At 44.1% G+C, this 14,608-nt stretch overlaps 1 protein-coding gene across 2 annotated transcripts; it reads right to left on the bottom strand.

Annotated features, from left to right (window-relative positions):
* Positions 1–425: 425 nt before the first annotated feature.
* On the bottom strand, positions 426–11,538 carry PEX26 (peroxisomal biogenesis factor 26). 2 transcript variants are annotated; one of them, XM_049624815.1, is made up of 6 exons: positions 11,446–11,536; positions 10,954–11,249; positions 9,490–9,630; positions 8,710–9,005; positions 6,933–7,079; positions 426–3,406 (listed from the first exon to the last, which is right to left on the bottom strand). In XM_049624815.1, the coding sequence occupies exons 2-6, from the start codon at positions 11,166–11,168 to the stop codon at positions 3,306–3,308; spliced, it is 900 nt and encodes a 299-aa protein (XP_049480772.1). In that variant the 5' UTR covers positions 11,169–11,249; positions 11,446–11,536; the 3' UTR covers positions 426–3,305. The 2 variants fall into 2 exon arrangements, with proteins under 2 accessions (XP_049480772.1, XP_049480771.1); XM_049624814.1 differs by having other exon boundaries at positions 10,954–11,538.
* Between the last annotated feature and the right edge of the window lie 3,070 nt (positions 11,539–14,608).

A 14,608-nucleotide genomic window follows, 5' to 3' on the forward strand; every position in this document is an offset into this window, starting at 1 on the left:
ACTCCAGCTAAAGTTACCCTTCCCAGATATATTTGCATATTAACAGTGAATTTCAGCCAGAGAGTGACTGATTTTAGAGCAAGTGAAGCAGAATCATATTGCAGTGAAAAGAACACCACACTTGAGGGTCAGGAGACCTTGATCTTATTCAGGCTATGTGATTCAGGGCAAATCACTTCACCTCTCTGGGTCTTGATTTCCTTAACTTAAAAAAAAAGTGGGGGGGAATATAAGAGATGATCTTTCCAGATCTAACACTGTAAAATCCCACCATACAATGCTGCTTCTCAGATTGCCATCCCCTGAACTTGATGTGTACCGTGTGTGTTCAATAGCACTGTCCGAAAGAAATTCAATGTGAGCCGTATATGTCACTTTAAACGTTCTAGTAGCTCCACAAAAAAAGTAAAAAGAAACAGTTGAAGTTAATTTTAATAATAGATTTTATTTAACCCAATATATTCAAAATATTATAATTTCAACATGCAACCAATACAAAAAATATTCGAGTTTCCATTCTTTTTTTTAACACTAAGTCTTCAAAATCCAGGTGAGCATTTTACATTTATAGAACATCTCGATTTGGACCAGCTATATTTCAAGTGTTCAAAAGCCACACGTGGCTAATGGCTACCATACTGGACAGCACAGGTATAGGCCTAACAAGGATGTCCTCTCTTCATTTCTGACCTCGTTAAGCCCAAAGTTGAAGACTGATTTAATACAAGCCTCCATCCTTAGAAAAGGTCAAAGTCATCAGAGCAGTTTTGGTTCTGAGTTCCTCGTCTGACTGGGAAGGTAGCTGGGGCTGGTTACCAGACAACATTGCAGAGTTCAAGACAAACATAAAACAGAGAACCAAGAAGCCTATAAGCATAATAATATGAAGGAACTTCAGGGGACAGACAGAAAAATGAACTGGGCATAGTTGAGTCTTCTTTTTACTCAGGGTTTTCACAATACAAAACACACTGTAAGCACACAGACATTTCGTCATGGCAGCTATATCAGCTCATTAGTTTAAACACCTCTGAATACCTTCAAATTCCCAGGTGTTCAGCTAAGCAATGGAGAAATAGCTACCACTCACAAGAGTTCTTATTTGAGGCAGCGTGCCAAGCACTAGGTAAGGAGGCTCTCATTTGCTCCACCAAAAGTCCCTATGAGATAATAACTCACTAACAGATGAGGACACTGAGGCTGAAAAGGATAAGTCACTTTCCAACAGTCACACACCTAGTGAGTGGTACAGCAGGAATCCAAACTTGATTCTTAAACACTGCCACAAGCCACACTCTCCAGCTTCAAAGAGCTCACAGTTACTGGAGGCAAGAGGATTTCACAATTATAAGGCCATAGGGTCACTACCACAGAAAGGACATGAGATAGGGGCCTGGAAGCAGAGGACATAGGGAAAGGATTCCCAAAGGTAACCCTTGAGTAAGTCTAGAATTGAGCTGGCCAAAAAGTGGGAGCTGGACCTTCCAGAGGGAACCGAAGGAGCCGAGGTGTGAGGAAGCATGCAATGCTCAGAAACCTGTGACTGGCTCAGCAGCTGAAGGGCAGTGTGAGTAAGGAACAGAGACCCCACATGAAAGAGGAGGTGTTAGCCAAAACTAGTGCATAAGGGGATTTAAATTTAAAGAGAAATCCCACGTGAGCCATGGGAAGCCATTAAAGAGTTTTATCTAGGGTAGTGAAAGGGACCGGATTTTTATTTTCAGAAATAATTCCAACAGAGATCTCACCTTGTCTCCTTTCCTCTCCCCAAGGGTCTTCACTATTTAAAAGCCCAAACATAAAAGCACAGATTTGTTTCCTACAGAGTTGGACACACCCTAGGGATTTATCTCCCAATGACCTGTGAGGTTTACTTAGTCTACCCATTTTACTAAAGAGAAGTTATTGACTTGGAACTCCTGAAGAGGAACCTATGGAAAACTACTAAACGCATCTCCTATATTCCGGCATCAACACTGCCCAGAGCCCCAGGAAGGAATGGTTTGTTTGGCCTTCAGCCTCAGAAAGGCTAACCCCTGCAGGAAGCCTTTCATAATTCTGACAGTGTAGTATTGTGTACATATACTTGCACAGACACATGTAAGATTCTCGCAGCCAGTGACAGAAAACACTGAAACATTTCAAATACTCAAATGCTATGGCTCCAATGCCTCCTCCCCCTAACAATGAATAAAATCGTTCATTGCCTTCAAAACCCATGTCTTCCCTCTGCACAACTCCCTCCACATATCCCTTCCAGCTCACCTGATTACCCAGTTCCATTTTCAGCTCATCAGCCTCTAAGGCTAACCTACTTTTCAAGGCCACACAAGCAGAAAGACTTCTACGTTATACAAACAATAAAATATAATTAGAACAACAGGACATAGAAGGGGTTGGCGGACCAGCAACAATATGTACTGAGGAAGCAAAGATACAGGTAGAACCTGGTAAAACAGCCATCAGACAAAGTACAAAAATACTATTGCAGAGCAGGGGGAAGGGACTGACAGGAAGAAAGAGAGCACAGGAATGCTGAGTGTGTAATAGAGCAGGACTTGGCCACTGACAACCTGGAAAATTGAGCTGAAGCCCAAGAGGCACCGAGCAGGATCATTTTCCCCAGTGAGAAGGGCAGAGCAGCCTTACTTTGCTTTCAATAGTGACCTGGGTGGTTCTGAAAGCCATGTCCTGGTCTAAAAAGAGAGGGCCCATGCAGCTTCAAGCCCATTGCAAAACCACAGGAATAATTAGACCAGATCTGTGGAGAGGAGCATAGAGGAGAAGTAAAAGGCCCTCATAGATCCTCACACTCTGCCTAATTAAGGACCTGCCCTGTGAAGCAAATCTCAAAGGTAAGTTTTTCAAGAAAGTAAAAGGCCAAGGGTCATTCCATCAGAGTTTTCTGAATTTCCAGCTTCATTAACCTGATGACCTGAAAAATCAACCCCTTGCCTTTGCCAAGAAGATGGAATATTTCACGGATACAGTCTCCTTTCCCAAACCCCTCCTTTATGAGGGGCCCCTGGTAAAAGGGAATACTATTCTGGAGGACTTGAGCTCTCTGGCCCCCTTTGTTTCCACATTTCCTACCAACATCAGCCAAAGTAGGGTGCAAAGTGGAAAACATTCAGGTGGCAAAACACAGTTCACCATACTGGATCAGCTCTTTCTAGAATCGGGCTGGCCCCACTCCTATGGGGGCCCAGCCAGCAACAGGAAATAGGACGCCATGGATGAGTTACTCTGCTTCTGTCACAGCAAACTTGGGGATTAGCAAGGTTGAGGTGAATGGGAAAGACCACTCAGTCATGGATAGGAAGCCGGTAGAGAGAAAATATGGCTTCCTGAATCCGATGGAAGAGCTGAGACAGCTTGCAGAGGAAGGGCAAGGATGAAGGAGAAGCTGCAAGGGAAAAGGAAGTATGATGTCAGTATCCCCACCTCTACTCCCCTCCTCTTCCCTCAGCCTCAAGTCCCATCTCTTGGAAACTCTGCCACTCTGGGAGTATGTCTGATCTTTTTAAAGCATATTTTGATGTTTAATATTATTGGCTCCTCCTCCCCTCCCCAACAATAAAGAGTTTCACTTTCTCTAGGATATATTCTCTGGGAGATATTTTCTTCACTTGGATTTAAAAAAAAAAATTATGTCTATTTTTTGAGAACAAGAGAGACAGGAGCATGAGCAGGGGAGGAGCAGAGAGAGAGGGAGACTCAGAGGAGGCTCCAGGCTCTGAGCTGTCAGTACAGCTTGAACCACAGACAGTGAGATCATGACCTGAGCTGAAGTCAGACTCTTAACCAACTGAGCCACCCAGGTGCCTTGGATTACAATGACCTTAAGTTTGCTGAGAAAAAGATCGAAACTTATTATATTTTTAATCTAACTTTTTGATACACACACACACACACACACACACACACACACACAACTGGTGATGGTGGCTGCCTCTGGGAAGATAGGTTTTTAAGAAGAAACTTCCTCTCCAATCCTTTTTGTACCTTCTCAACCTGGAGCCAAGTGACAGTATTACCTATTTTTATCATCCATTAATTATATTGAAAATAAAGTAAAATCTACCTCTTTGGAATTAGGGCTGAGTTGGTGGGTTTGTTTTTCCTTATTTGGTTACTAATTTTTTAACTGATTTTTTCTTCTTAAAAGGAAAAATGTTGTTTTTAAAGAAAGCTATTGACAGTCTCCTCTCTTTATATCCTTCCTACAGAGTTCTAGTTGCAGCCTAGCCATGGGTTCTCCTCTCCTGCAGCACCACCACTGCAATGAACCAAGACTGCCACTGGGGGTCAGGAGTGTCAGGCCAGGGCATTTTAAGGAAGCTCCAAGCAACCATGGAACCAGCAAGCTCAAACTGTCTCCTGCTGTCCCCACTTAGAAGACCAGGACACTAAGGGCACCTGGTGGCTCAGTCCGTTGAGCCCGACTCTTGATTTCAGCTTGGGTCATGATCCCAGGATCCTGGGATCAGGCATACATCAAGCCCTGCTCAGGCTACGTGCTGGGCCTGAAGCCTGATTGGGATTCTTTCCCTCTGCTCCTCTCTCTCTCTCTCTCTCTCTCTCTCTCTCTCTCTCTCTCAGAAAAATAATTAAATAAAAGAAAAAGAGCAGGACTTTTAAGAACCATAAAAAAAAAATTCTAAATTGTATCAAGTCTCTAGAACAAAGTAGAAAGTCAGAGGGTGAGCAGGAATGAATACAAACTATCCTTAGTTCAGCAAAGTGAAAAGACAACTTTTTGTTTGTTTATTTTTCAGAGAGAGAGAGAAAGAGAGAGAGCAAGGGAAGGATGGGGGTGGGGGGGGAGGGAGGGAGGGAGGGAAGGGGAGAGAGAGAGAGAGAGAGAGAGAGAGAAAATCTTAAGCAGGGGCTCAATCCTATGGCCCTGGGATCATGACCTGAGCCAAAACCAAGAGTCAGATGCTCAACTAACTGAGCTACCCAGGCATCCTGAAAAGGACAACTCTGAGCTATGCAAAAAAAGCTCGCTGAAGAAGAGAAAGGGAAATGGAGAAAATGGGGAAGACCTGAAGATTAAATCAAGAACAGGCAGGGGTGCCTGGGTGGCTCAGTGGGTTAAGCAGCTGACTTCGGCTCAGGTCATGATCTCGTGGTCTGTGAGTTCCAGCCCCGCGTCGGACTCTGTGCTGACAGCTCAGAGCCTGGAGCCTATTTCAGATTCTGTGTCTCCCTCTCTCTGACCCTCCCCTGTTCATGCTCTGTCTCTCCCTCTCTCAAAAATAAATAAAACGCTAAAAAATTTTTTAAAAAAGAATAGGCAATTTTTTATTTTTTTTTAATTTTTTTTAATGTTTATTTATTTTTAACAGAGAGACAGAGCATGTGTGGGGGAGGGGCAGAGAGAGAGGGAGGCAGAATCCGAAGCAGGCTTCAGGCTCCGAGCAGTCAGCACAGAGCCCGACACGGGGCTCGAACTCACAGACTGCGAGATCATGACCTGAGCCGAGATCATGACCTGAGATCAGACGCTCAACCGACTGAGCCACCCAGGCGCCCCAAGAATAGGCAATTTTTTAAATAGACAAATTATTTGTGTGACCCTGGGCTAGTTACTCGTTTCCTGTGGTTCTTAGGTTTCTCAACCAAAAAAGAAAGAAAAAGAAAATGAAGCGACTAGAATAAGGGTTTCCAGTTTTTCCTGCAGTTTTAAAAGTTATAATTCTATAATCCTTAGAGTTATAATTCTAAGTTTAAATTCATGAGGAGAGTAGGTATTAGATTATAACTCACATAAAGTAACACACAAATACAAAAATCTAAAAGAGTGAGCTCCTAATCTTTGGCCCAACACTTAATTTTGAGGGATTAATCCTCAGGAAATAACCAGGGTTGTTCCCAAATAGCACTTAGAGAGTTTATCAGTCCCCGGATCAGTCTCAGTGCTGGGCATGGATCTTGCTTGGGATTCTTTCCGTCTGCCTCTCACCCTCTCTCTAAAATAAAAAAATAAATAACTAAATAAAAGAAAAAGAGCAGGGCTTTTAAGAAAAAACACTGCAAAAAACAGAGTAAGAAATCATCAAGGGGTGCTGGGTGGCTCAATTGATTAAGCATCTGACTTCAGCTCAGGTCATGATCTCATGGTTTGTGAGTTCGAGCCCCACGTCGGTGTCTGTGTTGACAGCTTGGAGCCTGGAGCCTGCTTCATATTCTGTGTCTCCCTCTCTCCCTGCCCCTCCCCAAACTCACATTCTGTCTCTCTCTCTCTCTCTCTCTCTCTCTCTCTCTCTCTCTCTCAATAATATATAAACATAAAACAAAAAAAAAAGAAATCATCAAAGTGTTCAACAATAGGGAACTGTGAATCAATTATGGAAGTTTCTATCAATTGGAATATTATTTAGCCATTGAAAGACGTTTTAAAGAATATTTATAACCTGCAAAATTGTACCTATATCCATAAAGAAAAAGACCGAAAGTATAGCCATTACAATGGCAAACTTTTAGGTGATTTCTGTTTTCTTTATACTTTTTTCTATTTTCCACATTTTCTAAAGTATACATGTATTTTATTTATAACTTAATACAATTTTTTTTAGATATGATGATTAGGAAAAAAATTTTTTTTTAATTCTGAGTTTCTAGTCAGAGTTCACCCCTGAATAAAGGAGATGACAATGACTCAGTCAATGTTCCAGGAGTCAACAGAGTAGAGGCAGTTTCCTCCATGAGGGATTGCTCTCATGGATTCCAGGGCTATTCTCTCCTAGGTGGGTTTGGCTGGATCCCAATGAAGCCCAACAATCCCTCCTCCCTATAGAAGAGACTTGGGGAGAAGTGGCCCAGGAGATAGATACCTCCGTTCCCAGGAGGCCTCCCACAAGCCCAGCCCCTATCCAACTGTCCCTTCCCCAGGAAGAGCGGGAGGGAAGACTGACTTCATCACTTACCTGGATCAAACCTTACCACCAAGAGGCAGAGGATCAAGGCAGCCAGGAGGCTCTTTTTGAAGGGCAGGGAAAAGAAGTGGCTCACTGTAGAATCCCAAAGCCGGCGGAGCAACATCAGTAGTGACAGGAACTTGTGGGAGAAGGAGCCTGGTCAGGGAGATAAAGCATAACTGCAACATAAGTCACAGGAACCAGCTTCACTGATTCTGAGCTTTGAGCTTGATTATGAGAGTTGAGCAAAAGGTAACAAGACTAGTTTACTCATGTAATTCATAAAGTGGTTCTAAAAGAAATTCTAAAAACTCCAAAATGTTTTGAGGACAGACAACATCACTAGAATATCATCTCCTTAGGAGAGACTTTGGACAGACAACACCTACTCAGCTGGGTAAACCTGGCATATTTGGTGTGTTTTTTTCAATAGACTCATAATTTTATAGCTTTCTTTATATTCTGGCCTAAGATATGTACAGAGAGTTACACAGAGCAATAGTTCTTGATGATCACATTAATACAGGAAAATGAAGTGCACTTAATACATATAGTGAAGAATTCAAAAGTCTTAAGTTCTAAATATAAACATGAACACCACCAGCCCAAGAACAAGTGGTGCCAAGTCCTGATAGAACAGTCTGAACTTGCCATCAAACCCTTTTCCTAACCTTTCCTCCCCAGGAGATGGAGGGGCAGAGAGTCTGGGTAGTCACAGCTCATTCTTGAAGCCAACAACCTGTTGGCAAAGAAGTGATTCTATCTCAGAAGTTTCATGCTCATTAGCACACAAAGAAAAAACACTTTGGAGAACAGGATTACATTTAACTGAAGAATTTTCATAGAAAAAAAAAAGGATCAGACTTATTCTGTATATACCAAGAGAAAAATCAAGGAACAGTACCTAAAAACTACCAGAAAAAAAAACTTAAATCCAGCATCAGGAAGAACTTCTCTACAGAACTCTTCACAGATGGAATGAGCTGCTTCTGGAGATAGTGGATTTTCAGTCCTTGTATAGACTAGATGATCACTTGAAAAGGAGATGAAAAGGATTCAAAGACCTGGCAAGGGTCTGGAGCAGAGGACTTTTAAAATCCCTTGTAACAAAACAACCCCCAAGCCCATACCCAACCCTGTGTAGGAACCCCTTGCATGATGCCAGCCAGGTGTATGATGCTGAGTCTTGAAGTGGCTCCCCTGTAAAAGCCATCTTGTGAAGCTGCACTCTAATTGGCAGAGGTGGGCTGCCCCTTCGGGGGGACAGAGGTCACTGAAGAAGATACTCAAGAGATCTAGTAAATAAAGGCAGACAGCATACTGGGCAGTGGGGCCCAAGATGAAGGTAAGTCATTTTTATCTAAGTCAATTTACCAAGTTATTGTGCCAGCTTATTTTCCTTTTGGTATCCCACCGCATACCTCAGCTGCATCTGTATTTGGACCAGTCTTTAAAGGAGGAATAACATCCCACTCTGGCCAGCATGATAGAGACAAGAGATCTAATGAAAGGACCCCAAGGAAAAGGTGGCTTTCAAGAAACAAGAGTTAAAGATCCTGAGACTCAGTGACACCTCCCTGTATGGAGACTCTCCTTCCACTGCCAACTACAGAGGGTCAGGGCTTGGCTTTTTTAATCAAATCAACAGGTTTCCTATTCTGCGATTTGGGAGTTACTCATACAAATAATTGCTCCCAAGATCTTGGAAAAGTCATGATAAACCCCAAGGTCCAGGGGAAAGCTTACAACTCCACTTTACGGAGGCCACAGAAGGAGAATGTCCTACCTTCCTGGTTCAGCTTCTGGGCCTCCTCAGAGCCCAAGCATTGGTGTTTCTGCCGCTGCCTTGCCTTACTAATGGCCTGGAGTACGTCCAGCCGCTGTTCCTCACTGAAGCCTGCAGAGCCCACCACTAGCTCCTCAGCCTCCGACAAGCAGCCCAGGGGTAGCAGCACCCGCTGTAGGTGAAGTTCTGCCAAGGCTCTGTATTCTGGAAGGTCCTGATTGTCTGGGTCTTGCAGCCAGGCACTGACCACTTCCAGCACAGCTCCAGGCTCTTGCATTTTGCTGTATAAAAGAACACTGCAGCCCCGAATAATCCAATCCCCAAAAAAAGAACAGTTAGTGCTCCACGGTTGGTTTACCTCTCATAAACCACTACATTCTCCCACTCAACCCCTTCCCTGTTGTCCTCCAGTCCTTCCCTAGGGGATGATGACATTGGTAAGAATTAGGAATTCCTAGGAAGTAGCAAGAAGCTCCCTCAGCTCTGACATATTCCAGTTGTATCACCCCTCTTCACATCTCCTGTTCCCCTTTGTCCCCCTCCTCCTCTTTTCCTCTACCCAACATTCCCCCCTCCTCATCCTTTATCACTATGTTTTGAAGTCCGAAAAAAACCAAAAAACAAAAAAACAAAACAAAAATAAAAACACAGGGAAAGAATCATATTTGGAAGGAAATGGTAGAGAAGGGCAAAAGAGAAGATATTAGGCACTGATTCAGAAAAGGACATGAATATCCTCTTGTTCCTGAACTGATCCAATGAGTCAGAACAATGACCTACCATAGCTCCAGGACTTTGGGGGGTAGCTTTTCAGGAACCTGGTAATATTGAAGAACCCAGGACAGGACTTCCCGCCACCGATTCATTTCTGCCAGGGCCTGGATCCCCACAATACACAGGGAGCACTTCACCTCCAAGGAGCTGTTGGCAGAAGAACTAGTTCAGGTTTTAAGAAGTGGTCCCCTTCTGTTTCCATTCTCACTTCCACCCTGGGACTGTTCCTCCCCAGCTCCCAACTTAGCAGTCATCACCTCTACCCTCCCCATTAGTATTCGGATTCAAATTACAACTGGTCTTGGAGCATCTGCATGGTTCCATCGGTTAAGCATCTGACTCGTGATTTTGGCTCAGGTCATGATCTCAGGGTTCATGTGATTGAGCCCTACACCAGGCTCTGCGCTTACAGAGAGAAGCCTGCTTGGGATTCTCTCTCTCTCTCTCTCTCTCAAAAGTAAACTTAAAAAAAAACGTTTTAAAAAATTACAACTGGTCTCATGAGCCCCAACACAGAGAAAACTGCCCTTTCCCCAGGAGTTCGATGTTCCTGAAAACCTCCTGGAGGCAAATCAACTGTTGCCTAACACACATCTTTGTATCTAGGTGAAATCAGGGAAGGGGAAAGGGACAATGTGTAGCACAGATGTATAGGTGGAAAGAGAGCTGGAGCTAAGAGTTTGCTTAGTGACGAAATGGGCATGGAGCAAGGTTTCTGCCTAAACGTAGGTACAGGCACTTCACAACTGGCCTGTTAGCACCACCAAGTAAGGTACCTCCAGGCACCTGGAATAACAGTCTTCAGCATTTACTGCAACAAGCCCCTACCCAACCCCCTGAAAAAAGCCAGAGATCCCCAGTTCATCCTTCTCTGGGGTCACCTTTGACTATTCTACCCATCACCTCCCCAGTATAGCCTATGTCAACATTATAATCCACAGAGAAATTATGCCCTCAAAAAGAGGCTGGGAGCATTTGAAACAGCAATGTAGGACCAAGCTTTCCTCCAGATTGGATTCTTTAATCCTATCAATCCTTCAACAGGATCAGGACACTACTCCTACTCTGAATTCCATTTCCATTCATCAGCCAAGGTCAAGTGAACAGCTTGGGGGAGAGGAGTATACCTAGGAGAGGACTTCCACCACCTGCTCGCTGAACCTGCTTACCGAAATAATTTGACAATACGCATTCTATCTTCCCAACATGCCATTCAACACTGGAACAGGGAAGCAAAGAACTGGCTGTGGGTTCTCACTAAGCTCTGTTGCACGACTTCACCACTTCTTCCTCATTGTGCAGTGCCTCAGTTTCCTCCTCTGTAGAATGGGCACACCAGCCTCTCAAAGAGGAACCACTAATGAAACCAAGGTGTAAGGCTCCTTGTGAGCAATCTGGGAAAGACAGAACTCCTAAGAGCTTTAGTCCCTCCCCAAGATCACCCGGAAATGAATGGAGCCCAGCACCTACGTGCCCGCATCAAGGTTGGCCAAGCTCGGCAAGGCGCGTTCACAGGTCTGCAGCGCCGCCCCGAAGTCCAGGTGTACAACTAAGAGGTCTGCCGCCTCCTCCAGCAGAACCACGGCTGCCGACGGGGCTGGGGCGGCACGCACAGGCTCACTGCTCCTCAGGGGCCCCCCGAGCCCCCTAAGGGGGGCTGCAGGTGTCGAGAAGTCACTCTTCATAGCCAGCCGGGGCTTAGGGCCTGTCTCCCCAGACGTCAGAGTGGCAGCCTCTCCGGGGACTCCGGGATATCCCGAGTCAGCCTGGGAGAAAAGGGACAGTCCTCATAACCTTGCCCACAACCTTTCCCGAGGCCGAGTCCTGGAGAAGGAAAAGTTAGTGGCCATATCCAAGGCAACGGCTGGGCTGACTGGGCGGCTGCTCTAGCTCAAAACAGGTTGGCACGTGGGGAACCAGTTTACACCATAGATTTGCAGAACAGCTGCATCCCTGCAATACCTGGATCTAGCTTCTCTGGCCCCACGACATGTACTGATACCACCTTCGCCCCGGGGAGTGCCGTTCCAGGTTCCGTTTTTATGAACAGAGCCGCTCACTGCAGGAGGGGGACGAGGGCGAGGACATCTTTCCGGCTTTCGCAGCTGCCTGCAGACTCGGAGCTTCCCGGCGGCGCGGAGGACTCTGGGAGCTGTAGTTCCCTGGCTCTCGGTTCAGTCGCCCTCTCGATGCAGATAGAGGAGTTCGGACTACAACTCCCAGCATGCCACGCCCCAGGAACTGCCCCTGTACCCCGAGAAAACAAACTCGCAAGGACGATTTGGGAAATTACAAAGCAGAGGCTGTGTTATGAGATGGGAGCTCCCCTCATTAACCACTAACCAGCAGAAGCCGGACAGAAGAAATTCCAGTAATGGAGGTGAAATTACAAGCGGGCTTTTAATACTGAGCTTTCTCCAGGAATAACAATTCGAATATTAGGAAGTGGAGCAGGAAAAACACTGAAAAGAAACATCAGAGCTAGTCACTTTTCCTTCCATGTTCCTCCTTCCCAGGCATAGCTCACATTTATCCAGTGCTTATCCTAGCGCTATGCGAAACGCTTTGCGTGCAATCTCATTTAATCCTTCCCTCAACCCTGGGGGTTAGGAATACTGTTATCCCCATTGCACAGGTGAGGACATTGGAGACTATTTAAATAATTTGCTGAAGGTCACACAACGAATAGGTGGAAAATACAAAGTCAAAAAGGCTCTTTTTGCCCAAAGACATATATTTAACCACTATTCTGTTCTGCAGGACAGGACTGAGTCTATGCTTTCTATTCAGAGAATTTACAATCATTGCCCAAGCAAGTTACATAAGCTCATTGAGCCTCATTGCTTCCTATAAAAGAGATATTCCTATAAAATAAAAACAAAGTCATACAGTGTGTAATGCAATTTATAATGAAGTGCTAGAACAGAGCAGGTATTCAATAAATTATAGCTATAATAATAATTAAATAATTTTATACAGATACATAAATTATATTTATTTGTGTATTCTGTGCTTCACCCAGACTTTGCTGAATTTATACTTCTCTCAGCTTTAGTTTCTCCTCAGCTCCTTACCTTTTCAACTCTTTGTAAAACTTCTCTAATTGTTTATTCCGCTGGTGATTAGATTAGAAAGTCCAGGCACAGGGCAAGTACCTATTTACACCATACATTCCCTTCCCTTGTCACTAGATATAGATATACCCATCTGCTGGGCTTTCAGCTCTCTGTAGAAAGTCTTCATGGAAAGCTGAAGCAGAAACATGAAATCCATCAGACTTCTGAGGAAAGAAAAGTATAGACCCCGTAACCATATAAGGTGATGAAGTCAGGACTTCTCTTATTCCACAAATACTTTTGAACACCTACTAAGTGGTAGGCCCTGTTCTAAGTACTGAAGATCCCACAGTTAACCAAAGAGACAAAAATGTCTGTTTTGTGGAGTTTGTGCCATAGTGAAAGGAAACAAAATAAAAAATAAGTAAAATACAAACAGTAGTGTGTCAAATGATAATAAATGCTGAGGGGAAATAAAGAAGAGTGATTGGGAGTGACAACAGTGGAGGGTTAGGTTCGATATCTACATTTAACTTTGTTTCCTAACAGGAAATCCAGTGGTGGGGACAAAGCAAAGAGAAAATGTGGACCTTCTGCTCAAGACTAGCTCATTCCCACACAGAAAACTCCAGAGGCAAGCAGAGATCCCTGGAAATTGTGGATCACAGTCTCAGAATGAAGTGACCAAAATGTTTTATCAGTTCTGCCTCAGATTTGATTATTACAGCACTGCAAATAAAAACCTTGTTCTCAGAACTGGGTTTAGAAGTCTTCCCTGAAAAATCAGGAAAGCAGTAGGAGCATCAGAAAATGGACTGGGGCTGGCCTAGACAGGTTGAGACCTCCTCTCTTCACTTCCAGGAGCACCACCTCAGATTGCTTCCTTGAAAAGGTTCCTTCCTTAAGGGTCACCTGGTGCTCAGTCGGTTAAGTATCTGACTCTTGATTTCAGCTCAGGTCATGATTTCAGGGTCTTAAGATCAAGCCCTGTGTCAGGCTCTGCACTGACAGTGCAGAGCCTGCTTGGAATTCTCTGTTTCCTCTCTCTCCACTCCTCCTCTCACTCACATGCACTCTCTTCTCTCATCCTCTCTCTTTCAACATAGGTAAACTTTAAAAAGAAAGAAAGAAGGAAGGAAGGAAGGAAGGAAGGAAGGAAGGAAGGAGAAAGAAAGGAAGGAAGGAAAAGGAAAGGAAGGAAGGAAGGAAGGAAGGAAGAAAACCTCTTCCTTAAATCCTAATAAGAAGTTTCTTGCTGTTTCTGATGCTTCCAGGTGATGGCAGCACAGTCTTAAAAGACTTGCTAGAAAAAAATTTGCCTATTTAGTGGTAGAGCTGCCATAATGAGGACAAGATAGATGGGAGGTGGGTGAGGAGATTGCTAAAAATCACATGAAAACATGATTGTGTTCCTATTTCTGTGTTTCACCCAATTTTTGACTATACGGGACTTCAGTGGTCTGTATGTCATCACTTAACCTTTAGCACTGTTATGTCCACAAATTGATTCTTTAACGCACTACCGTGACAGTCCACTATCTCCCCTTATGTCTGAATGTACCCAGAATTTCTCAGGCTAAGACACAGAAATCCTAAACATAAGCAAGTTCATTCCACCTGAGGGGGAATGCACAGATATTATGTATATAAAACCAGTCTTTCTGACTCAGGGTTCATGACACAAGCCTTGAAACTACCTATTCTCCCCTTGGGATAAGTCAAAGAGTGGAAATAAGGACTAATCTATAAAGCCAGATCTAAGGTCTGGTCCATGCTAATATTTGTATCGTTGGAATCTTCTCATTTTGGAAAAATATAGTAAATGAGATGAAAAATCCATATTATGGGTCATCCTCTAACCCTGACCCAAGCTCTGGAACTTGGTGCTCTTCCTTCTGTTCTGTAAGGTGCTCAGTCTATCTATCCATGGATTGCCTTAATCTGAAATGTGGATTTGCTTTACTTGCTTTGGGCAGGTGATGAGTTGGTATTTTTGTACCAGAAAGAACTCTAGACTGGAAGATGAGCTATACCAGTTAGAATACTGGTTCCTTCAGTGACTACACCAG

The sequence above is a fragment of the Panthera uncia genome, chromosome B4, assembly GCF_023721935.1.
Source record: "Panthera uncia isolate 11264 chromosome B4, Puncia_PCG_1.0, whole genome shotgun sequence".
NCBI lineage: Eukaryota > Metazoa > Chordata > Mammalia > Carnivora > Felidae > Panthera > Panthera uncia.